The sequence below is a fragment of the Haemaphysalis longicornis genome, unplaced genomic scaffold (assembly GCF_048455015.1).
Source record: "Haemaphysalis longicornis isolate Haplotype H1 unplaced genomic scaffold, Haemaphysalis longicornis Haplotype H1 scaffold_10, whole genome shotgun sequence".
In the NCBI taxonomy this organism is placed as follows: domain Eukaryota; kingdom Metazoa; phylum Arthropoda; class Arachnida; order Ixodida; family Ixodidae; genus Haemaphysalis; species Haemaphysalis longicornis.
In genome coordinates this window covers 114063145-114089092 of record NW_027526204.1, presented here as the reverse complement: position 1 = coordinate 114089092, position 25948 = coordinate 114063145, and the positions used below count along the sequence as shown (strand labels likewise).

The 25948-nt window shown below is 45.6% G+C and overlaps 1 protein-coding gene, 1 long non-coding RNA gene and 1 other non-coding gene across 3 annotated transcripts in view; 1 reads left to right on the top strand and 2 right to left on the bottom strand.

Annotated features, from left to right (window-relative positions):
• LOC144159146 (uncharacterized) overlaps positions 1 to 13899 on the bottom strand; it is a 33927-nt gene extending 20028 nt beyond the window's left edge. Inside the window, exon 1 of the long non-coding RNA XR_013320245.1 lies at positions 13653 to 13899. This is a non-coding gene — a long non-coding RNA (uncharacterized LOC144159146). The remainder of the gene's footprint in view (positions 1 to 13652) is intronic.
• On the bottom strand, positions 2948 to 3020 carry Trnat-ggu (transfer RNA threonine (anticodon GGU)). Its single transcript has one exon. It is a non-coding gene; the product is annotated as a tRNA-Thr (tRNA).
• Positions 13900 to 13970: 71 nt separating the features above from the next.
• LOC144159145 (F-box/LRR-repeat protein 5-like) overlaps positions 13971 to 25948 on the top strand; it is a 32036-nt gene continuing 20058 nt past the window's right edge. The window contains exons 1-4 of the mRNA XM_077690450.1: positions 13971 to 14319; positions 15207 to 15344; positions 17764 to 17961; positions 23509 to 23650. Coding sequence (XP_077546576.1) covers positions 14236 to 14319; positions 15207 to 15344; positions 17764 to 17961; positions 23509 to 23650 — 562 coding nt within the window. The 5' untranslated portion in view covers positions 13971 to 14235. The remainder of the gene's footprint in view (positions 14320 to 15206; positions 15345 to 17763; positions 17962 to 23508; positions 23651 to 25948) is intronic.

Below are 25948 nucleotides of genomic sequence, written 5' to 3'. Positions count from 1 at the left end.
GCCAATTCCATCGTTTCGTTTCCGCCTCCAATTTCGCAGAGACAGGCTTCTGCGATGCCGGTCGATCGTATCCGGTTGCTCTGCCCCTCGTACGACGTAAGACTTGCAGAAAGTACAAGTGGCAGTGTTTTACGAAGCAATAGTGCCGCACGCGACAAATTTTTAGTTTAAGTGAAAGCGCTTCGTATTAATCTCTGCAGGATATGGTTTTTGCTGCGCTTTCAGGACCGTATACAAAGTTGGCGTGTGGGCGGAACGATCCGCAGTTTAATTAGACAACGAAATGTCATCGAGGGGGAAAAAAGTAGGTGCTAAGGGTCCCAAACCATACTCTTTTCACGTGAGGAACACGCGAGAGAGCGATTCAATTCAGGATGGTGAAGGCTCCATAGCTAGGGTGACCATATTCCAGGGTGTTGAAAATGCGACACAAGGCGAAAAGCAAAAACGCCCGTGTGTACGAGATTTCGGCGCACGTTAAAGATCCCCAGGTGGTCAAAATTAATCCGGAGCCCTCCACTACGGCGCGCCTCATCGCCTGCGTTGCGTCGGCGCGTTAAACCCTACAATCAATCAAAATGCGACACACCAGTGGAAGGGGAGGAGGGGGGGGGGGGGGGGAGTGCACAAAAGACAAAAGGTTGAGACTGGAAGAAAATATTTAAATGCGAGAAAATGTCTTATTTAAAACGATATACTATTTTACGCCAGTACTCACACAGGCCGAGGGAACAATCCTATAGTCACAGCTCAATTGCGTGCGTTTATTTTGAAGCTCTAGTTTTCCGACGACTCTTTTTTTTTTTTTTTTTTTGTCTAGCAAGACTCGCTTCTAAATCGTTGGCAGCAGGCTGATGCTCACGTCGAAAAAACGCCCTCCACTAAAGCCGTGATTCCAGGAAAACACGGGGCCCGCTCCGCGACGCGAGAAATATCGGCGCAGCCTACATCCCTTGGGGTCATGGCTCTGTAAAGACTTGTGATCGAAATACCTGAAGAGTTCAAATCTTCTAGTTTCATTTGAATACTTTGTTGACAATCGTCCAACAGTGAAATAATGCCTCTTTGAAGCCATCTTCCGCAAAGAACTTCGACGAGTTCTCCGGTAAAAAAAGATCTAAAGTTTGCTCCCTTGATAAATATCTCGAAGTGCCTAACAGCATAGTTGTGCAGTCCTGCGAAAACGGGACAGCAGAAACATGCCTCAAAAACGGGACTGTCCCGGCAAAAGCGGAACGTCTGGTCACTTTATCCAAAGCGGAAACAGTGGTGCCCAGTGATTTCCCTACACCCCCCCTAGGGGGTGTGTAGACCCCCCTAATTTTTCTGGACACCCCCCCTTGAATCCCCAAAGTTCACTCTTGTCAGTCCTTGTATGGACCTTTTTCAGTATCGATCTGCGCATGCGCGGGCTGCCCGTCGGCTATTCTTGCCAGTAGCCTCGGGCAAAATAAACAAAAGTGCGCCCCCCGAGCTTGCTGTTAGCGTTGCACGTATTTATTTCCTTTTTTTCGACAGCTCGTGGCAAGTTCGTATGTGCACACAAAAAAGGCTTTCAAAGGAAAGGGGCAATGTGGTTTGAGGCTGACCACGCTGCGAGCACATTGCTACCAGCCAGGGAGTAGCGAAAAGCGCTACGGAAGCTAATCCTGGCGTTTTAATAAATCGGGAGCGTACAATCGGTGCCTGATTTATAAGTGCTGCATAATTCGTGTACTACCTAAACATTATTTCAAGAACTCAAATTTCGCCACTGGATCTGGTAACAAGTTCGAAAATGTCCTTATACGTTGAAAAATGGCGAGAAATTAAAAAAAAAACTGAATACGGACCTTTCATGGTAAAAAATGAATTTCTCTAAATTTGTTTTTTTCTTAGATTGAATAGAAAGCACCGCCTCTCAGGTATATACAGTCAAACCCGGCTATAACGAACCTGGATAGAGCGAAATATACTATATATCGAACAGAAATATTTCAGTTACGGAAATACATGGGAAACATATTCCGTATAACGAAGTTCACATCCGATATATCGAACTCTGGGCGCCTAGAATGGCCGCCGAAATGCATGATCTCGGAGCGGCGATTGAGATGTGGATTGGCTGCGACCACGGAGCAAGAGCCGCGACTGAGGCATTGCGCCTCGCACGGAGCGACGTGACGCCCAATACTTTCCGGAACTGTTTCCGATGCGCGGGACTCGCGACGGAACCCGCCCAGTCAGTGAGTGCGAACCAAGACAGCATGTAGCATCGGTGAACTGTGGGAAGAGCTCGCCAACGTTCCCGATGATGTCGCCAGTGAAATCCGTCCGACGCTTATAATGAAGCGCTTTCGGCCGTCGATGTGCTCCGCCAATGCTTCTTAGATTTTTGAGGACACGGACTCGGAACTGGTGCAAACAATGTTTCGTGTAGAGAATGCTATGCTAGTTGAAGCCTTCAAAATGAAAGTGAAAACAAAAATACCCCCCCCCCCCCTTTTTTTTTGCAACGTGGGCAGTTAAGGCGGAAAGTAGCTTTGATACTTGCAATAAATTGATTATTTTGGTCTGGTAATGGCTACTGTAGTGTGTTGGTTTCTGCATACGCGGATGGCGGAGTTGGGGAGGGGCGGGAGGCTCTCGCGGATTGCGAACTCGTAACAATAAGCTCGTTATAGGCGGGTTCGGCTATATCGAACTATTGGATATATCGAAGTACTCGCGGTGCATATTGCAGTTCGCTATAAACGGGTTTGACTGTACATATATATATATAGATATATATATATATATATATATATATATATATATATATATATATATATATATATATATATATATATATATATAGAAAATAAGGGTCGGCAGTCAAGAAAACCTCGGAAAGCAAAGGGGAGGTTGTGGTGGGTCATAGAAAGAGATGAAGATTTTTTTTAGTCGAAAAGAAAGTGGTGAAAAAATGCCCGCCGGGTGGGATCCGAACCCACGACCTCCAGAATACCGGTCTGGTGCGATAACCACTACGCTACCGGCGGGGCTCTTTCCCCAGCACTTTCTCGGGTATTTATGTTAAGTAATTTTTGTTTCCTGCACTTGGGGGTGGTAGCCAGCGCCACTCGGACTTCTCGGGGTGAAGGGGACCTTCTTTTTTAACCCCCGGGCCGTGACTCGAGTGTCTACGACATGTCGAGAGTGGTCGACCAGCGTTGAACCCTCTTAAGCTCCCTTTGGCACCAAGACTGCCAGAACAAAGGCCCTCGCTAAGCATGTAGCGAATCAGAAAATGGGAAATGAGGGGCTCCGTGAAATAAGACAGAAAATAAGGGTTGGCAGTCAAGAAAACCTCGGAAAAGCAAAGGGGAGGTTGTGGTGGGTCATAGAAAGAGATGAAGAATTTTTTTGAGTCGAAAAGAAAGTGGTGAAATATATATATATATATATATATATATATATATATATATATATATATATATATATATATATATATATATATATATATATATATATATATATATATATATATATATATATATATATATATATATATATATAGGAAGAAACGCCGGCAGTCTACAACGCCAAAGAAGGCATAGGGGAATGGTTGGAATATTTTTTACCGTTAGTGACGTTCCATTATTATTTATTATTATTAATTACGTGAGAAAGAAAGAAAGGAAAACATGCGCCCAGAGTGGGGACCGAACCCACGCCTTTGGGTTCGGTCCCCACTCTGGGCGCATGTTTTCCTTTCTTTCTTTCTCACGTAATTAATAATAATAAATAATAATGGAACGTCACTAACGGTAAAAAATATTCCAACCATTCCCCTATGCCTTCTTTGGCGTTGTAGACTGCCGGCGTTTCTTCCTGTATTTCTAACGAGCCCCTCATTTACAAACCCTATATATATATATATATATATATATATATATATATATATATATATATATATATATATATATATATATATATATATATATATATATATATATATATATATGTATATATATATATATATAGTAAAAAATGGGTATAGCTTCTAACAAAACTGTTTATTGGTCGACGTTTCGATCGGATGCCGATCTTTCTCAAGACTTTCTGGTCTTGAGAAAGATCGGCATCCGATCGAAACGTCGACCAATAAACAGTTTTGTTAGAAGCTATACCCATTTTTTACTATTTGCTACGGCAACCAAAGACAGCCCTTCTCGCAATCAATATATATATATATATATATATATATATATATATATATATATATATATATATATATATATAGAAAATGAAAAACGTACCTCACGGGGATGAGCGTTTGGTTAACAGACGTCTATTATTTAACTAGTGGGATAAAGAAACAGCTTTTCTAGTTTATGACCCCCCCAGAGCCATTGAGACACCCCCCCTTGATTCGATGCCTGGGGAAACCCCTGGCACTGGTGCCCCTCATATCGTACGGTGCATTTCTATGTCCCAGTTTTAAATTACGCGCCTTAGGCTACCTGGCGTCTGGGCTATCCGGGCTTAGGCTATATTGGCATCAACCTGCTGTACGTGTTACGGAGCCACGAGGCTGGGGAATTACAAGTCTGTTTACGAGTTCCCTTGAGCAGATTGCAAATGCGTCTGTTCCGGCAAAATGGGAAACTGATTGATTGATTGATTGATTGATTGATTGATTGATTGATTGATTGATTGATTGATTGATTGATTGATTGATTGTGAGGTTTACTGTGCCGATGCTACGGAGGCAACGAGACGCGCCGTAGTAGAGGGCTCCGGATTAATTTTGATACCCAGTGGATCTTTAACTTGCGCCGAAATCTCGAACACACGGTCGTTTTCGCTTTTCGCCTACATCAGAAAAGCGGCCGCCGCTGCCGGGGTTCGAACCCGCGTCCTTGGGCTCAGCAGCACAATGTTTTAACCACTGAGCCACCGCGTTGGGTCAAAATTGGAAAGTCCATGATGGCTGACCGAACGCCACAGTGATGTATACATAGAGCGATCAAGCAAGGGGTGCACTGCGGCAACGTGCCCGCCAGCATAACCACCGCATCACTGGGAACGCGCTGCTAAAAAAAAACAAAAAAAAAACGCTTTTCGACTTTTTTTCGAGTCACTAATAATCGAAGCTGCGTCACACATGTCAGCTGGCAAGCTGACTGCGATCTAATTGCGATCACTACTCCATATTGTCCAAAATTGTACACACAATTTGGCGGTGACCCCTTGCACGCATTCTTGCGAACAAAGAACCCGTTCCCTCAACGTCAACCTGTTTCATTCTTGACTCGGTTAGTGACCGCGATTCTACACTCCTTGACTTTCGATCAGACTATGCGTTCCCGTATGCTTTCCTGTAGGCGAACGATTCGTCCCCCTCCCATGACTTGCGTTTCCTTGCGTATTTTATTTTAGTGTCAGTGCTCTGTTTATATTTCGGACTCCTGTTTCTCCTTACGTCGAGCTGGCGAACGTGCTCCCACGGTCGTCTCGTTGCTCGCCGTCCCGTGTGCATCGTGTTTATGACCAAGCGAGCGGCGCCAAGACATCCTACACCGGCAACTCAAGTGGTCTGGCGGCTCCGGGGCGCGAGACGGACTGTGCCCAGGCAGTCGAGCGTTTGAGCGTCAGAGAGAGAGCGAGAGAGAGAGAGAGAACAACTTTATTGTGTGCCCGGTGGGAAAAGGAAGAGGTTGGAGAACCTCCTCGGTCCTCTTCCCCCTTTTAGGCGGCAGCCAGGAGCAACACCACCTAGAGTCTAGGTGGTGTTGCCAGGAGTCGTGTGCGTGTGTGGTGAGAGACCTGAGCGGATCGCGAGAAAACGCATGTGAGCGAATAGAACGGCGCCGCCCAGGCGCATCTGTCAGTTTTGTATACGAACCCAAGACAATAATTAAAGAGTTTGTTTTTGCTTTCTCCTATAAATCGTACAAAAGCTATTATTCGACCGGCCGCCTTCAAGCAAGATAACGACCTGAGCGAAAGTTCATTCAAGAAAGCTAACATTCCTGAGAAACCACCGGTCATGATTGCGACGATGATGACGCGCCTTGACGTATAGTTTGCGAACGCATTTGCGCAAGGTGTCCGGCAAACATCACATTGTAATAAAACAAAACGAGAGAACAGCTCCGGGAGAAGATAGGGATAGGGCGCTTACAGATAACGCAGTTTATGGCTAGCGAAAGACATACCCCAGTTATCGCCGATTTGCAGCGTCCGAGTGGTTCTAAAAAGGGGAACAACACGACGTGTAAACGGCGATAGCCCGCGCGTCGTACAAGATGTGATGGCCTCAATATGGAGAACCTGTCCTAGGCGGGCATAGACCACATAGCTGGTGAGCGCGTACTCATAATGAAAAAAAAAAGGCCGCCATCCGGCACTGCGAAAGTGGATGTTCAGCGAAGCTTTTGTAAACCAGTATACACATGCTGAAGAAGAGAGCGGTGTGGGTCAGGGACCAAACGCGTGTTAAGGGCATATTATAATTAAGAAGAAATGGGCGTGCGCAGGGCATGTAATGCGAAGGCAAGATAGCCGTTGGTCATTAAGAGTGGCAGAGTGGATCCCTAGAAAAGGCAAGCGTGGCAGGGGGCGGCAGAAAGTTAGATGGGCAGATGAGATCAAGAAGTTTGCGGGGATAAATTGGTCGCAGTTAGCACAGGACCGGGATAATTGGAGATCCATGGGAGAGGCCTTTGCCCTGCAGTGGGCGTGGACAGGATGATGATGATGACGACGACGACGACGACGACGACACATGCCGATGTAGGAGGGTATAAAATGCTCGTCATCTCGGCAGGCTTGTCATAGTTTTTTTTCCCCTCAAAATTGCCAACATCACTTCACTCACACTCCACAGCTCTATTTTACCCTTAGTTTGAATTCTTGACCATTTTCCCCAATCTGACTTGGCCAATCCCCCAGAGTGGGTACGCGCCACTGATTTTTTGGTTCCAACCAACCAACCATAGCGCTCGGCTTCTCTGGCGGCAGAGCCTGACGCATGCGCTCGCCCTAAAATGACGTGAACCCCCCTTTTCTCGAGAAGCTGCAAACCTAGAACACATTGGGGTTCCATTGTGCACAGGCGCCTTCTCTACTATCGTGCGGTTTCGACGCTTCTTTTGTGGTTTTGTTACAGTAACTGGACTCTATACGCTGTGTGCCTGAATGCAAAGATTGCGCTAAGCTTATCTGGCGGCGAATGCTGAGCGCTGCCTAGCATGACGCATGCGCTCGGTATCTTGGACGAGAGCTGCTGGATCCTGCCTGGGTTTCTTGTTTACGACACAAAATTTTCCGACCGACGAGAGGTTAACAGCTTCGCTGTAAAAAAAAAAAAAAAAAAAACTGGTGGAAGCTCACACTAACGCATAAGACTTGAATTAGATAGCGAAGCTGTACGCAACATTCATGAACATCACGGAGGTTTAAGTCCCCGATTGCAGCCGATTTGCTTCTTCTTCGCTGCCGCAACGACCTTTACTCCATAATTGTTGTTGTAATGTGAGCGCCTTTCATTTTTTTTTTTTTTTGAAATTGTTAATCATTGGACACCACCTTGGAGGGGCGTACGCTGTGACGTGTCTTTCTCGTTCCGAGCAAGTGTTGCCACGATTGCGGCGACCACTTGAGTTATTTTTTGGCCAATCTTGGCACCCCTCCCTAAGGGGGTATGCTTGGCTTGACAAGCGTGCGCCGGGGACGCTGGGCGGTCGTCGCGAGTCACGCACACACGAGCGCTAGGCATTTCCTTGTTTTTATTTTTTAACTGCCGGGTGATCACCGCAATTTTGGCCAATCTCCCTAAGTGGGTATGCTTGGCAGGGGACGCTATGAGGTCGTCGCGAGGCACGCACAGAGAAGCGTTGGGCAATTTCTTGGTTTTGTTAACTGCTGGGCGGTCACCGCGAGGCCCGCGCTCACGTTCTAGGTACTTTCTAGGTACTTTCTAGGTACTTTCTAGGTTCAATTTCTAGGTACTTTCAAATGCGGACACGAAAAATTACAATTGGCTAAACAGCTTCGCAGTTAAATAATGGGGGAGGGGGTGCTGTAACTGGGTTGTAAGGGTAGTGAAGGGCTGGGGATTAATTTCTGCCAGCCGGGGATCTTTAACTCGACACACGGCCATTTTCGTTTTTGATCTTCAGCAAAAAGATCACAGACGATTTCTTAAGAGATAGAAGGTTAAAACGCGAAGCTTTCTCCCATGTAGCCTGAGTCAAAGTCAGAGCCAAAGTCCAAAATTCAAACTGCTTCGACCGATGGGTTCGACTGCGACCCCGGGAATTTTATTACATAAGTGATATTTGAAATGTTCGTTTATTAAAAAATTCATGAACGCTTGGTTTTTGCGCAAATACTACATCAACTGCAGAAAAAAATCCCTCTGTCGCCTGCTGTTGCCCGCGCTGCTATAGCTCCTGGCGGCATTTTTAGAAATCAAACGGCAACAATAACGAAAGGTTCCACTAGATAGGTTCTGCGTTCCGCTTGGAACGCTCGTTGAGTACGGCAACTTGCCGTACTCAACGACTGTTGAACGTGGTTCTATAACAGTTGGAGTAGGCTGCCTCGATCCACGTTCGTCTCCGCCGCACGGCAGCGCTGGCATCGAGGCAGCCGACTTGGAGCAGTGGAACACGGTAAATTTGAATTGACTTGAACAAACGTCTAGCGTGTTATTTTGGCAGGAACGAGGCGGGAGAGGAACAGCATGAGATTGATTGATTGCGGGGTTTAACGCGCCGACGCAACGCAGGCGATGAGGCGCGCCGTAGTGGAGGGCTCTGGGTTAATTTTGACCACCTGGGGATCTTTATCGTGCGCCGAAATCTCGTACACACGGGCGTTTTTTGCTTTTCGCCTCCATCAGAAAAGCGGCCGCCGCGGCCGGGAATCGAACCCGCGACCTTGTGCTCAGCAGCGCAACGCCTTAGCCACTGAGCCACCGCGGCGGGTGGAACAGCATGAGAGGTGAGCGGGAAAGAGAAGTGAGGCATTTACTTGGCAGCGGCGTCAGTCGAATATCGTCTTTCGTCGACATTTGCAACGAAAGGAGCAGATACGCAGCCATTTTTTTTTATTTGAAATTAAAATACAAGCGATCGCGTGAGGCGCGGCTCGCGCCTCAAGGGCTTGGCATTACTAAATACCACACTACGCATAAAAAATACCCCCTGTTTTTTACAAGAAAATGTCGTCTTCTGACGCCTCTGCTACACAACGCCCTCTCCTTCCTTCCCCTCCCACCCCTCACGTTCTTTCCCTCCACTCTAACTTCCCCCATGATGAATGCAAGTGGGGTTTGCTCAAGGCAATTCAAATTTCCCGCCTTCGCACTGCTGGCGCGTCGTCTGTTGAGACAGCGCGAGTACTTTTCTTTCTGTTTTGCTTTTGTTCTGCTTGGGGCAGCTCGAACTGGCATCTTTAGTTTTACTGTTTGCTTTCATCTCCCTTTCCATCGACCCTTATTTCAACCTGTTGTTCATTTTTCCCTTCGCCCTCAAGGAAAAAAGGTAAATGCAATTTCTAGACTAACTTCACTGCTGCTAACCGATACGTGCACTTCATTACTGACTTCACATGCTATAGGAACGCTAGCTGCCGGCATGAATAAGCTGGAAATAGATTTCCGAACAGAGAGCGTCTTTGGAAACGCGCCGGCATGAGCGCATGCAATCGCGAACCCCCGGTCTTTGCGCAGGCGTAACAAGATCCACGAAACGGCCTGGTGTATCGCGTTGCACGGGGTTCCACGAACCTTAAAGGCAACAAACTTCGCTATGGCAACACCGGATGTTATCGTCGGCTGGGCCAGCATAATAAGACGCGGCGCCAGAGGAGACGACGGGCTGCTATACATTGTCCTCCCCGTCCCGCCATGTCCGCTTTAGCTGTGCGTTGATGCAGGAACTTCTCGAAAAGGTCGAGCGTGCTAAATTGGGAACGCAACTTTATTATATAAAAGTGAAAATCGTTAGATGTGCTTTTAATGGTAATAATGCAAAAATTCAGACAAACAACTATCATTCTGTATGTTATATCTTTGTATCCGCAATATCGTTGAGAGAAAAAAAAGCAGCCTATAGTAAGTCCGTTTTCTCTAATTGTTTATCACGCTGAAATTTAAAGTACGCCTGGCCACCCATCATCTTACCAGTTTCAGCTCCTCATTCCGATAGTGGCTGTAATGATGGTGATTAAGATGATGTAGATGATGATAAGGAAGAGGATGACGAAGAGGAGGTGGCGACGGGAGCGCAGCAGTTTTTTGTGCATGTGCTGAGGAAGGAGAAACGGGAGGCGGCAGTATACTGTCTCCGAAGCTGAGCTAAACCATAACTGTATCTTTACCTGATGTACCTATATTGCGTAAGAATAAAATCCAATTCAATTCAATCCAATCCAACTTGTCCTCCCATTCCATGCTCTTATCCGCTTTCTTTACGGCATCTTGGACTGAGGAAGCTGACCAGAACTGAAATAACTGATTTAATTAAACGTTCAATCAATCAATCAATCAATCAATCAATCAATCAATCAATCAATCAATCAATCAATCAATCAATCAATCAATCAATCAATCAATCAATCAATCAATCAATCAATCAATCAATCAATCAATCGAGTAACGAGACCTGATCTTTCTTTTTCTTGAGTCCAAAAGCTTTCATTACAGCCACCCGTATGAAATTTTTTATACGGGAAACCCTGGGTACAACGAAATGTCGCTTTATTAGAAATCTCGCTTCATTCGACGTGTTTCATGATCCGCACTGCAGTGTACATAGCGCGTACCATTTCCGCTCTTAACAAAGTATCGCTTGCAACGAAGGCATTTTTCTGTTCCGAGAGCTTGGTTTACTGCATATGTTTAGTTCCTATAGGGGTCGTGACTTGATGCAGAGAAGCAAACGCTTGTTTCTTGATACCGCCGTCTTACTGCTAGTGCTGGCATCTAACGCACTCGGGATAGGCAATTTTTACAGGCTGTCATGCATGGTGCGAACACAAGCGAGTGAAATCTCGATGTAACGAATCTCGCACGGTACATCCCAGAATTGTTCATTTTGTAATATCGTTGTAATTAAAAACTTGCGGTTACAAGGTAGTGCTAATACCTATAGGAGTGAAAATGATGTACTTTGGCAGTATACGCGTGTGCAGTCAAGCAAACTCTCAAATCAAAGCGTTGCAACCACTTCAAAAGTAGCTTTATTTGAAGAAATCTCTTATTTTTTTCTCGCGAGTGCTGCACGCACGACGGATTCTATTCTGCGCAATACCTCATCGGGTACATCCTCACAACGAGTAATGAAAGTGTAGACTTTGTTCATGGGCAGTAAAACATCAATTTTCGACACTATCTCCTCTCCTTCTGTATTCTGTGACCCACAGTCGTATTCGCGTCGGGACGATGACTACTGTCGCTTCTTCTTGGCTGTGTCGCTAGCTGTATTCATCGTTGGATATCGCACAAACTTCGCAGCAAGATCCCTCACAACAAAGGAACACCTGCCCGCACGCGTGAATAGCGTGAAAAACCACCGACCCACCGACCAGCCATTGACTGACACCTAAAGCAACGAGAAAGAAAAAGGAGCAAATGCGGCTTGGCTGGCTGTACTACTACGCATTAAACTACAGCCTTGCGGTGGCGCTAGCAATTGGCACTTAATTAACATGGTGATGATGAGAAACTGCGATTTCTATTTAACGCGAGAGTTGCGGCGCTGTTAGTTTACTCGAATTAATGCTTCTCTACTATAAAGAAGAAAATCAATTACGTGCGTTATTCTGAAATATGCGTTTTACTGAAATTCGTAGTTCTGAAATATTTCAAGACTAAAAATATACGCAGCCTGGCGGGGATTTCGAAAATGTTTGTAAATGTGAGAAATTCGTTAATGTGGGGTTCGTAGTAACGAGATTTGACTGTACACATGTTTATAAAATGCGGCTGGGGGATCCATGATTGAAGTACTTGTATACGCTTAATTAAAAGGGCATTTAAGATACAATACAACTTTGCTAAGTTTGAAAGAAATAGACTTTGGTAACTCACTCATCTCCATTCCAGCCACGAAAGACATTTTTTAAGCAAAAAATGCAAGAAATATTTAAAATCTTTCAAATTTCGCGCTGCAGCGATTTATTATGGGCAGGAGTGTCGTGATATGGGCCAGCACCAAAAACATTGTTATCAGTCTGCAACTGCGTGTTAGCATTCATTTTTTAAGGGCTAAGCCCTTAAGGGGCTCGGGCTGTTGGCGTCTCCTGTCGTCGTCGTAATCGTCTTTCCATGAAGTCACGGTACTAAAACACCGGGACATTCGTTTACCCCTCGCGCTAGAGCGCTTCGTGCTTGAAAGACACGTGACTTTTACAGCAAAGCTGTTTACTCCCCAACGGTTTCATCTCCGTTGGCAGAAACGCCAAGGCGCCAAGAATACACTTGTACGCTGCATGCTTAGCCCCTCCCCATGTTTCGCGTTAGTGGAGATGGCCCCGGATTTTTAAACATTAGAAAGATATGACGAAACGGAACTAAAGGTACAATCGCCCTATCGTGTTTCTTGGCTGTGGCTTAGACCGGCGTCCACCAATCCCACAAACAAGGTTTTGTGACGTCATAGAGAAGTTGCCGGAAAGTGGCTAGGGAGTCGCCATTAGTTCATACGTTTTCCTTAATATCACGGTATTTTTTTTAAGTTTGCGATAACATATTGGTATCGCTGTTATCAGGGAAAATCAGTCTTTTTAATAAACCAAACTTCTATTCTATCTTCATGGCCCTTTCAAAAGATTTATTAAAGTTCAAGAGGGTGGAAGTTTTTCCTGGAGCTAGCTTATATATTAGAAAAAAGATCATAATGAGGTTAGATCTGACTGAGACGGTTTGAATGTACCATTGGTGGACAGAAAAACGACTCACTGGGCAGTTTTCCGCACAGAACTGGCAAGTTAACCATCGAAAAATCATTGGAAAAAGGTTGTGTTTGCATGGGTGACTAGGTTTTTGCTGTAAGGGCAAGGTTTTGAAATGGGCAGATACCTAAATGCGATGTGCGCAACATCAAAAAGTCGTGTAACACTCATAACCCCTACCATAAATCTTTTTTCTTTGTGCTTTTGCCTGTTTCTTCATGGGTACTGCTTTATACCAAATTACGGCAGCGTGGCTTTCATCCGTTCAAGATAGATAGCATATCAGCTAAAGTAATCGTTCAGCGTATACAGTGAAAAACGTTTTTGCCAAGACGTTAACGTGCACATTAGACGAACAAAAAAATGCTTAGAAGCTGAAACTGTGCTTGCGTACCACGTACACAAATGTTCAATCGGTATTATCACGGCATCTCTTATAGCGATATGTGGTTTCAAGCAGGTAAAAAAGGAAATGCCCTAGGATTTCATCGTGGCCTTATGTAGCCAAATTAAATTCTGGGCGATGAGGTACGCTGCAGAGCCCCACCACATGGATGCTCTAGATTACTTTGGATCGACCGGGGTTCGTCAAATCCATTTAAGGCCTCATTTTCGCAAATGCAACTGTCCCTTAAGCATGAATCTGATTCGATTTATCTAATTCGATCAAATAACTCTTTTAAATGGAAGCGGGCACATTTAAACACAGTTTATGCGGTCCTTACCTGATTCATGTCTTCTCCCGTCCGCTCCCAACTCAGGTCAGTTTACAGAGCGTGGTTTCAGTCATCGATGTCTTCAGCGATAATCGCTTGGACCTTGACCAAGAATAGCCCGTTGAATATTACAACCTGATCGATGAGAGACGGAGCGGCCTCATCGAATCATATGACAGCCTCGTTCGGGCACTTTTAACCTCAGGCCATTTGGCAACGGCACAACAAACCACGAGGCGGCCGCAACAAACGCGCCTATTCGAAACAGAAACTCGTCTCCTGTTGCCATGGCGACAGCTTGCGCCTGTGCCGCCATCCCTCGACGATCCGTGGCAAATCGAAAGTGCGTGAGCGCGACTGCAATGAAAGAGCTCCCTCGCATGCAGCTGTTTGGGTTTGTCCAACGTCCGGCGCTGTTACAATAAGGAGAGCAGTTTGCTAGTCGTCCAAGTCAAGGGTTGTGACCTCTCCGAGGTATCCGACGAGCCTCTCGGCGGCCCCGAGACAACCTGTCGAGAGCCGATTTCGCGTCAAGGTTGTCGTGTTTGGCCCGCTTCTCTCCCCGTATCCTCGACTTCCGTAGTCGTCCAAAATGGCGCCGTTCCCCGAAGAAGTGGATGTGTTTTCGGTGCCACATTCGAGAATGAAGCGGCTTGTTGAGGTGTACAACGAAAAGGTACGGAATGCTTTCATACGCTGCGTGTTTACGGCGCCCAGCCGGCCGTGGCAGCGGGCGCCGATTCTTCTATCGGTAGCGCTTTGCGCTGTCGCCTAGTTGCTAGTGGATGCCGAGCGATAAACACGCATGGCACTTGAATGTTGTCGGCTTTGCTCCGTGTTCTGTGTGTAGCTCGTTTATATGTTCGAGGACGTTGAATGAAAGGCGGCCTTCACTGCCGTGTCGCATTTTGTAGCGAGACACGGATCCTTTGACGTGCTTCCTCAAACGCGCCGCATGGTATCCGGGACTAACATAGTTCGTAACGTCTTCATCTTTGACGCCGAATAAAAGGCGAAAAGGCCAGTGTCCAGTTTGTAAAGATTGCATTACGTGCTGAATCGGCGCTTATGTTGACCATGAACCAATTCTGATTGATTGGAAGTGGGTTGCTTTGCAAGGGCGGGCTTTATATAGCCGCTTCCGCGCGTACCGGTAACGGTTGCTAACTGAAAGTTGAAACTAACCCCGGCACTGACCCCAGATTTCTTGATGGCATGGACAAATTACGGCGTTTCTTGCTGTGTTAAACAACAACCAACGTATGCGAGGAGGTTACTTTATTGTGTTTTTATTATTTCTGGCACTGGCGTCCGCTGCCTCTCCGATGATTAGCCAGAGCACTGCTTTGCAAGCGCCTGGAATACCCAGCTGTTTCTAGGAAAAGCCGACGCGTGGGCGTTTTGGCTTGGCGCCGGTACAAGCGCGCTCGCGAAGCTTGCTTTGCTGCTGATTGTATGGGGACTGCGCGCCTACATGCTTCGAGGCACGTACTCAAACGGACTCGTTTTTTTTTTCTCTTTAACTTTGGAGTGAGGTTTGACATGTTGTGACGTTGCTTGCAGCTGGGGTGCACTGACTTTGCCGACTACAGTGCACTGGAGTCGCTCTTGCACGAGTTGTACCAGACGTTCAGCGAGTTCCGGTGTCACGAGCAGATCGAGAACCAACTTATCATGACCAAGCTGAAGAAAAAACTGAAGGTGACGCAGTTTTTTGGCGAAAAGAGTTTATTCGTTGTTGTGGAACGCGCACGAAACAACATGCTCTCTAGAAATTCTAGAACCTAGCACATAATATGCATGTTATTTTCAAATTATACATACAGATGTTCTATTTAAACAGATGTTTTTATTTTCAATTTGAGCGCTAAATTGAAATTGGGCTCCCAAATTTTGGTGTTTTTTGTGGAATGGGTGTACACAGCTGCCATCTGATGCTCGCTCTTGTAACTGCAGCTGCTATGAACGAAAATGGTGAAGTAAACAGTGCTCCCACTTAGGCTGCATATTTTATTTTGTGTTACAGTTGTATGCACGTCGATAGAACGTGTTGTTCGGCGAATTGGTTCATAATTTGGAAAACAGGGTTTAATGCAGTTACGGCAATGACGGACGTTGTTCTAACTGTGCTAAACCTTGTTTTCATAGTCACATGCATGTTGAGCGCTTCATTGTAATGGAAGCAAGACAGCATAGTTTATTTGCAAAAACAAGTATTTTCCTGAGGCAGTCAGCTTTTGTGTGCTGTGCCTCTGTTAAGTGTCTTCAAGCGCTAGTTAATGCTTGAAGTTCTGCGACTGCTGTTGATGTTTTGTTACTGAACATTTTAAGACATCACCATAGCCAAGGAATAAAATTTAATGCCGTTAACTCGCTGCTACACGCAAAAATCGAATGACATTCGCTCTAATGCCATTTTTGGTTAAAGGAGTTCCGCACAACTCATTCACCTTCATGAACGCCTTAACTCTGTCTACCCTCGAACGCGATGGACACCAAATGATACCAACGAAACTCTTAGCACCAGAGTGTTGAGGCGGAAACGTAGCTGAACTTCAGAATGAGACGATTTTTTGTTGCGCACTCTTGGTGGCGATGTTTTGAAAGTTTAATAAAACAGCGGCAAAAGGCAAAACATTGTGTTACTCGTCGTACTAATTTTTTCAAATTTGGCTACTGCTGGCAGGCGATGGCAGCTGCCGAAGCCACTTTTAGAAACGGCTCACACTATTTTTTAGAAAACACTATTCCTCGTAATGTTTTCTATCACAAAAAACACTTGTAAGACGTTTGTCTCTACGTGAAAAGCTTCTAAAATAGAAGTGAATTTCTCATTTTGGTCATTATCACCCTCATGCCTAACACATTTAATGCCTTTGCGTTTTCGCATGTAGCACGGCCCGCCCAAATAATGTCATGCGGTACTTAAGGCCTTAAACACTTAATGTCATTTTTCGTGAATGTGTGGCACGGGTATTAGTTAACAAGCTAGCGCAACTGCTGCTGCAGTCACGGGCCCTGCTTTTTACGGGATTCGCACAGAGAAATTCCAATTGAATTCGCAGTTATTCCCCACATTTTTTTATGTACATAAAAGAAAATATGAGGGAAATGAGAAAGGGAAAGCTCCTAACCAAAAAGGCAAACTTCATGACCAATCAGATGTGAACAAGTTGCTTTCAGTGTCATTTTAGTGGTTGCCTTCCCCAAAGATTGTAATCGTAATGAATTAGTGCAGTGAGAGTTCCTTTGCTTTGCCTTCCAAAACTTGCAGAACTTTCTAACTGGGAAACCTGCACCACAGTTGCGAATACTTGAATGAGATAAAGTTTGTGCTCACTGCCATTAAGCTATTGTGATATTCCATGCAGAAAAAAACAAAAACAATTGTGGCAGTATCAACCCTAAGCCACCCGCCACGGTGGCTCACTGGCAAAAACGTGCTGCTGAGCTTAAGGGCGCAGGTTCTATCCAGGGGCATTGGCTGCTTTTATGATGGAAGCAAAGAACGGAAACGCCTGTGTGTTGATATTTTGGCGGATGTTAAACATCTTAAGATGATAAAAATCAATCCTAGCTCTCCACGGTGGCACGCCTTACAGTCCAGGTGTATCTTCGATGCATTAAAACCGCGTATTGTTCTTTTCAACTTTTCTAAGAGCAGCTTAGGAGTGGGCCGTCTTGGGAAAAGAAACAAAAAAAAAAAAAAAAAAAACAAGGGAACAAAAAACGAATCAATGCTGGAAACTCAAAGGAACAATCTGTTATTTCCTTTTTGCCGAGTGTGTGATGTTGGTTAGTGAGTGCCTCAGTTCATTATTGAGAAGCAGTCCTTTGTTGAGTTATCAGCAAAACGGGCGCTAGTTAGTTCTGGGGTAACTTGTGAAATTATTGAGCACGAGGATGCGGGTTTGATTCCCGGCCGCGGCGGCAGCTTTTCTGATGGAGGCGAAAAGCAAAAACACCCGTGTGTATGAGATTTCGGCGCACGTTAAACATCCCTAGGTAGTCAAAATTGATCCAGAGCCCGCCACTACGGCGTGCCTCATCGCCCGTGAAGCGTCGGCGCGTTAAGTGCCGCAATCAATGAAGTATTGAATTTATTAATTTTTTTTCACAGGCACTCTCGATTCATGACTCGGCGGTCTGCAACTGCCACAGCGACAACCGGTTGTCAGACATGCTGGCCCTGGTCCGGGACGGCTACTCCTGCACCAACAAGTCTGAAACGGAGCGGCTTAACTACGGCCTGAGGCTGCAGCATGCGCTTGTGGAGTTCACCGAGAAGTTCTTGCCACACATGAAGGAAGAGGAAGAGGTAGGATGCTTGTGGAGAGCGGAGGCTTTGTAGCTGGGCGAGTTGCTACTTGTCAGGGTGGAACAGCATGAAGACGGGACGCAGTTAGAATTGGCGGGATACAGTGCCCATGTCTGTCAAACTTTACTGTGTCCTGTCTTAGCGTGGTTTCACACCTTCAAAAATTTGTGATTTTTGATACAACAACTGTTGTTAGAGCACAGCTCTTGAAGGGACGGACCACCGATTTTTGTCGCGTATATGTTCTCTAGCTCATATGATAGCCAGCGTTTTGTATTGCTCGGTAACCCCAAGCAGTTTATAAACAAATTGGCAGAAATCGGCACCAAACTTCCTGAAGCTTCAATATGTGTCCTGGTCACGTGACCAGCAAACCTAGTGGCTACTGTAACTGCTGAAACTTTTATGCACTTATTGAAAACCTTTTAACACAAGTATTTGTATAAATTGAAATTGTATATGTATTTTTAAACATTCCCTTGAAAAATTTTAAGACACCCCCGCCCACGGCCGCCGGTTGCTCTCAGTGTGGCTAACTGAGCCTCCATGCCCAGAATCAACGGCAGTGTTCTGTAAACAGACCCAGTAAAGGAGCCTTGACGATTCTGCCTGAGTGAGAGGTGTTTCTTCTGCTGGAATGTTCGATTTCAGTTTCAAATACGCGAATGGCAGCCTTAAAAAAAAATGAAGTAAGCAGCCGGATTAATATTGAACTGCTGACCTCCACAACGTCAAGCCAGATTCTACCTATCGTCCATCCCAACAGATGGCGCCTTCATGCAAAATAGACTAGTGAATTAAAAAAAAAAACACATAAAGGAACAGGAAAGCTTGTGATTCAAATTTTTTTAGCTGGACTCAAGTTTTTAAATATCGCTTTTCATTTCGCATACAGGAAAAAGTGTGTTGCCGCGCTGCCATATGTCATGGTTGCCAGCATTATTTTTTGGGAGGGCACACACAGCTTGTAGATCTAAAAATTTCGATTTAAGAAGTTCTAGGGCATTATCAGCAAAACCGTTTCTCATTAAGGTGTTTTAAGGGATGGGGATGCCCTTTCATTTGGGATAGAGAACATATATACATGGCAAAAATCGGTTGTCTGTCCCCTTAAGTGCTCGCTCCTGTGTCTTCGCTTTGCCGTTGGCCTTGTTGTAACAGAGTGAACGAAGAGGGCACCGAAAATGGACAAGATAGAGCAAGCACGAAGCAGAGGAGGAAGGTGAAAAGCAAAAATGCCCGCATTTTCGAGATTTCGGCGCACGTGAAAGATCTCCAGGTGATCAAAATTAATCCCGAGCGCCCCCACTGCGATGCGCCTCATGCCTGTGAAGCGTCGGCGCGTTAAAACCCAACAATCAGTCAAATCAAAGCGTAGGCGGAAAGTGGTGAAAGCGTAAGGAAAAGGTGAGTGTGCCAAGGCTGCGCCGAACATGCTCGGCGGCAGCGACACGCTGCGAGATAACACCAGAGTAGCGCACGCAGTCGTGCGTTCGCTGATGATGCAATTGCTTCCTGAGACACAGCAGCGATGCGCCGTCACTGCGAAGACTGCAGTTCATGCTGTGCTCAAATTTTGCATTAGGGAGTTTCAGTCAATTTTTTTATTTCCCCAGTTTTAGCGGCGTTGAAGCAAAAGTACCTCGAATGAAGGAAAATTGGGGGTTTCACCAAGTTCTCATTTGCAGACATTTTTGCAGCACCAATGTTGACCCATCTCAAATTCTAAACTCTGGGGTGATATCAAATTAGCAGCGGTAATATTGTGCTCGGTTGCATAGTTGTCTCCTCCTCTGCTTTTCTTGGAAAGCATACCGTATTTACTCACATAGCACTCCTGCAGTTTGCCGTCAAAGTTCGATTTTTGTTATTTCCCACGCAATGAACACACCATGAACTAGCCGCAACAATATGTCGTATTAGTGCCAAGTTTAGCTGATGATGGTCGTGTGTACGTCTCTCTCCTTCCCTTCCAAACAGGATATGGCTACATCATTGCGACATACTCGCCGATATTAGCAATATCGGCTAGCATGTGTTCAATATTGATGAGGAAGAAACTCTCACTAAATGCACATAATGTACTCGCAAGACAAAGAAAAAAACGCGCTCTGGTTGCTGCATCGGCAGCCATGCCTGTTTTGATGTCCCGCACTGTGACAGTGGCAGCCACTTATTTGTCGAACTCTTGTCACCTCTCGGCAAACGCGTTCCGGCACGTTCCATAATTCGCGGCAACACTGCATTTCGGGTCACTTTGCAAAGCTGCTGGCGGTGGTGTGCAGAGATTTTATTATGTTTTGTTTATTATTTTTTTTTTATGTTCATGAGACCCATCGTAAAAATTTTGACCCACAACTTGCTTGCATCTTCGGTGCTCAAACATGTTTCGCGAAAAATCTACCCCGCGTAATGAACGCACCCCTAAGTTTGCATCGAATTTTTTTGGAAAAAAAAGTGTGATCATTATGCGAGTAAATACGGTATGTATCGGCCTTTAGCTACGGATCTTGTACCCTTGGTGCATGGGTATTTTTACATTTTGTTGAGCGAATGACGATTTAAATGCCCTACCGTTTAGGGGTATTTCACCTTGCCTGTTTAGCTAGGTCAGAAGAACTAGTTTGCAACCAGCTGACCATGCAGATTGGGTTAGAGAAAGATATTAGAAGATATTAGAAAGATATTAGAAAGATGTTAGATATTTTAGAGAAAGAGAAAAAAAATTGTCGCGATCATTTTCATTAGCCTTGTCTGTTTTTAATGTTTGTTGTTTCCATTGTGTTGCAGTTATGTACAGCCATTTTTTCTTCTGCTGCAAGTTATTCTACACTAATGGGATAAACTGTACTATCAGAGTTTAAGGCAGTGGACTCTGTGTAAGAAATTTCAACGCGGGTTGCCGCTGCTCTATGATGCCACGCTGCCATCGGATAAACTTTGATTTGTTCATCGATGGCTCAAAATTTGTCCCTAGTTCTTGTCGAGGATCAACAGTGTCAAACCAAGTTAGAAATGAGGAATTTGGATGTGTTGTGGATGAGGCATTTGGCTTTGCAGTGCACGTTTCGTTTCTTTATGTATGTGAATTAAAGGGGCGCAGCTAGAATTTTGGAATATTGAGACAGTTTAAGCTGAGGGCAAGAGATAAAGGAGAGAAACATTTTCGCTATATTGTCTATTTCATGACTGAATGTTTAAGGTTTTTGTTTTTAATTTCGTTAGGAGCAGTTCTGCCCCGCATTTACAGAAAAAAAAAAAGCTGGCTTTGTCAATTGCACAGAGGGAGAAAGATACACTGTGACTAAACCACCTCGTGACCTTTAAGTCTCTCTCACTTTTGTCCGGTACCACGATTGATAGGAAAGCTTGAGATAATGTGTTGTCAAAAAAAAAAAAAAAAGTGACCATATTATTCCAAAACAAAAAAATTCTTTTTAAGGCAGCATATTGTGTGGTTGCCATCAGGTATGTGATTCCAGGATAGCACAGGATAGAAGGTAGTATAACCCAGGCTGAATTCAGCTTTGTTACTAAGGTAAAGCATTTGTAATGTCCATCTCATGTGCTGCTCAGTCATCTTCTCTTGAAGGAGTACTGACACTAAATTTCTTGCTTTCGGTTTTTATGCTGTAAAGGATACCTGTTGGCCCAGTAATTACAAAACTTAAACTAAGAGCTGTCAGCCACCAGTATAGAATTAATTATAGTGTATTTTTATTCCAATCAGTGCCAAATTCGATCGTCGTGCGCCAAATGGCCATTCAAATGCAGGCCGGACAGTGTTACGTCACGGTTTTGTGGCCGCAAAAACTGCTGGGGCTAACGTCAATCAAAAACCTGTGACGTCAGGGACGTTTTCCGTATCGTCTGCTACGATTGCACATGTTCCGCACTCGCCCTCACAGTCGACATGTCTTCATAACCGTCGGACTCGGATTAGTCGCTGCCACCCGAGTTTTTTTTTAATATTGCTGCGGCTCGAACCGGTGCAGACACTGGTAGCAACAATTTGTCGCCGCTCTTCCGACTCAATCTGATCGCTAAAAAAGAAGTTCTACGTGTGAGAAAGTAGGTGTTAGTGCGGTGAAAAATTGTGCTAGGGATTGTTATCAGCACTGATTTTAAAAGCGGGGATCAAATATCTGCCGCAATGCTAAGCCTACGCTGACTGGCCGCAAAGGTACGATGGTTTGACCGGACCGCGGTGCGGCGAGTGGCCAAAGGATGGCGCTACCTGCATGGAAGAATCAAAAAAGGCCATGGCAGATGTCTTGGTCACCGATTGCTCAAATGGCAATTATAGCTAAAATAAAGTTCCACGGGCAAGAAAGGGGATGATAGCGTGGTGAAAAGTTGTGTTAGGAAAGTCATTCGCAGTTGCACAGATAGCGGCAATCAAACATCCGCCACGATGCTAAGCCTAAAGTTCCCATCACCTGAGCTGACCCGAGCAACGCAAGCCGGTTGTGGGCTGTCGGGGACGCACGCACCTCTTCTAAAACTCCCCGCATGCGAGTGCATTACATTTAGGTTCCCCTAACTTCTTGGGGGGCCCCCACTGCCAGGTTCCGCTATCTAAAACTGCCTAATCGTTTCCACTCCACTTGTACTGCAGCACCTCCGTCAACTTCGGGCTCTGCAGGTAGCAGTCATCCGAAAAGTGCAACAAGCTAATTCTGCTTGCCGGCTTCGGCGACCAGTTCTTGTAGTTGCCACCATGCACGAACTCAGCCCACATTTTGTGCTGTGCGTCGTCACGTGGAAAATGCATCTTGGCGCCGTCCATCGATTTGCTCGGACAGGCTTCCACTGAGCAGTACGTCGCATTCCATGAGCTTGCCATGGCAGAACTTTGGTGAGCTCGGCGACGTGCACAGGCCGCTAAGCCAAGACACCACACAGTTTTTGGCACCAGTGCAAGGGAACACCATGCGCCAGCCACAAACTGAAGAGCAAAGACGTCAAAAATGCACAAAGTGCTCTAAGTGTACAAGCCTTGCTCTCAGAGGTATCATGGGTATTACACCCATGCCTCCTGCCGAAGCGAGACCACCTATAACAGCAGTGCAGGCTATCGCTTCCGGTTCCGAAAAGGACTATATGACGTCGCCCTAAACCGGCCAGAAACACTGGAAGGCGTTTCGTAACGCCGATAGCGATTTCGCTAGTGCTGCCGATTTGTAGTAGCTCGCGGCCGGTACAATTAAAATCAATTTTCGATGTGATTCCAGCCTCGGATCGCTGCAAAAATTTGTGAGGCACCTGTACAAACTACTGAAGCCAAGTATATCATTTTTTAGACCTCTAAATTTGATGTCAGCAACCCTCTTAATCATCGTGTCCAGGGATTTCAGCAAGTGAAAGAAAAAATGGTTGTGCCTGGCTGTCTTCCCTCAACGATTTGCTATTAGGGGAATTTATGATTGTGGGCATTCATTTTATCTTTTTCTTACATTGCTTGTAGCTGGGGAAACTTTTGAATTGTGGACACGTGGGGTGCAAAGCAATGCAAAAACTTTTCCTCGTACATACCTTGTTCCACAGGTGTTCCAGCCAATGCTGATTCAGTACTTCGGCTACGAGGAGCTCAAGCTGCTCAAGGAGAAAGTGATTCGGGAGCACACCAAATGGCAGGAACAGTGCTCCCTCGAGAAGTGCTACGTGGAACTCGAGAACATCGACCAGAGTGAGTGCTGGAGCCCGAATCGCTCCTGTTCACTGACACCTTAGCGTGAATGAGTAGTCACTTGTGAAGTGTGAAGATTTTATGCGTTTGAACAGGGCATATTCGAGCGAAACAGTTGCACCATTTGCGCCATTGAGTGCCAAACTTGCTTACCTGCGCCATTCTGCGCCGAACCACCTCTATTGTGCCAGACTCGTTTGTTAGCGTCGTCCTGCGCCGCGTCTCCCGAATTGACCCATGAGATACGATTGCCATGATGCCACCCGCCTGAAAGCATGGCTGAAACATTGGGCTTTTGGTTTCAAGGCGGTTATGGTTTTGGTTTCATCAAGGCTATAGGCCATGGTTTCTCAAAGTGGGTTCCGCGGAACCTTAGGGTTCCTCAGGCCCCTCCTGAGGGTTCCGCGAGCCACTGATAAATTTTCCCTGGTTCCGCAGTCGCAAAGTCTTATATGGTGAACTTGAGGTGCGATCGATCTAAGGAACCTCCATTACTCACGCCCGAGTGTCAGTAAGCACATCTCGGCGCATAACAGAAACGTGCGAGCTGCGCAATAAATCGCGCCAGCAGCTTGTAGCCAGCGAGACTCCGAAAACGGGCCACGTGGTTAAACTCTTGCACTTGAACCTCGGCCTTATGTTACCCCCATGCGCATTTCTCCTGTTTGGAGATAGGTGCCGCTAGCGTACGCATTCGCGTAAAGTCGACGGGGAAAAAACGATACCCTTGCTTGCTTTTGAATTTATTGCACGTTAATGTAGCATGAACGGAATGAAAAATGGCGGGAGGAGGGGAGGGGGTTCCTTGGCACTTAACGGAACTTAGCAGGGTTCCCTGGGACCAACATGCTTGAGAACCCCTGCTATAGGCAGTCGTGGAAGTTGGCTTTTGCTTAGCTGTAAAGCCACAGGCACTGCACACGTTCTCCACCTTTCGCACTTGCATGGTTTTGTTTGCTGGTGCCGGTTGCTGCGCCGCAATCAATGACCAAAGGTAAGTGAAATGTTTTTGTGTCACCCCGTAAACAGATAGAAAACAGAGAGAATATTTCCGTGAAAGGTTGTAGTTTATGGGAAGTGAACTTGAATTTAGGTGACCACTTTTGTCGAGCATAGCTGCTTGTGTTGAACAAACAGGGCCTTGGATGCTTCGCCCTCACTTGTTAATTCAGTTCGCCTTTGTTGCAAAGTAATTACTCCCTTTCAGCTGTGAACTTAGAGGTTAGCTTTGCGTATGTGGAGGATTGTCCAGCATTAACTATGCCTTCTAACCTGCTCTAGTTATGTAGTCTACGGCATCTGTTTGTCGACTGCCGCTACCCTGTGATGGGCGAATACAAAGCTATGTTCTGGTTCACGCGCACTGAAACCACTGTTGGATAGAAAGCAAACGCCATGTCTTACAGAATGCCACCAATGCCTCCGAGGGTTCGCTTAACACTTCCATCTACTGGACCCATAGCGAGGCCTGTTATCTGATCCTCTTCAACTCTGCGCGTGAGATTTACCTTTTGAATCGAGTTAACGATGATAACGCGGTGCACATGCTGGGGCCGAAGGTTATAACTCCACGTGATATAAATGTACAGTTATAAAACAAGAACTGTGTTCCTGGTTCGGAGTAGGTTCTAGTGTAGGACAGAGCGCCTGATATAGTAGATAAACAGATTAAAATTAATTGGCAGGGGGCGGTCAGAGGCTGCTTTGCCAGCCCCCTGCCAATTAATGTTAATCTTAATTTTAAACGATAGGCGCTGCAGAAGTGGCGGCGCAGGCTACATCGCTGCAAAATGTTCAAGCAGTGTCCGATAGCGGGACGGGCTATTATTGAACGCTAGCAATAATGGTTCATCTATCTGAAGCGAAATTTAATGCCAAGAGGGGTGCGACGACTGTCACCTCGCTTGGCGCAACTTTTGCCGTGGCTCTACACTTGTGCGTAAAGCCGAGACTGGGATTAAAAAAATAATAATGTCGGTATTCACATGATGATAAATATGCCTTAAAATTGCTTAGTTTTTCAATTCGATATTTTCAATGGCACACCACGCTATCTATGCATGGAGCCTGAGAATTTAAAAATGCTTTGTAAAAAGGTAGTGCAGTTCGTACCTTGTGATACTCTGGTAGAAAAAACTTTATTGAAAGGCTGTTTCAGTGTTATGTACGTTAAAAACCGATTAAGAAGTGCACTCCCCCCTCCCCCCCATGTTTCAGAAATTTGATTGTTTATGCTCCGAAGGTGACACAATAAATGTCGTTCTTCTGCTCCAAGTCAAGGTTGTTCTGCTCCAAAAT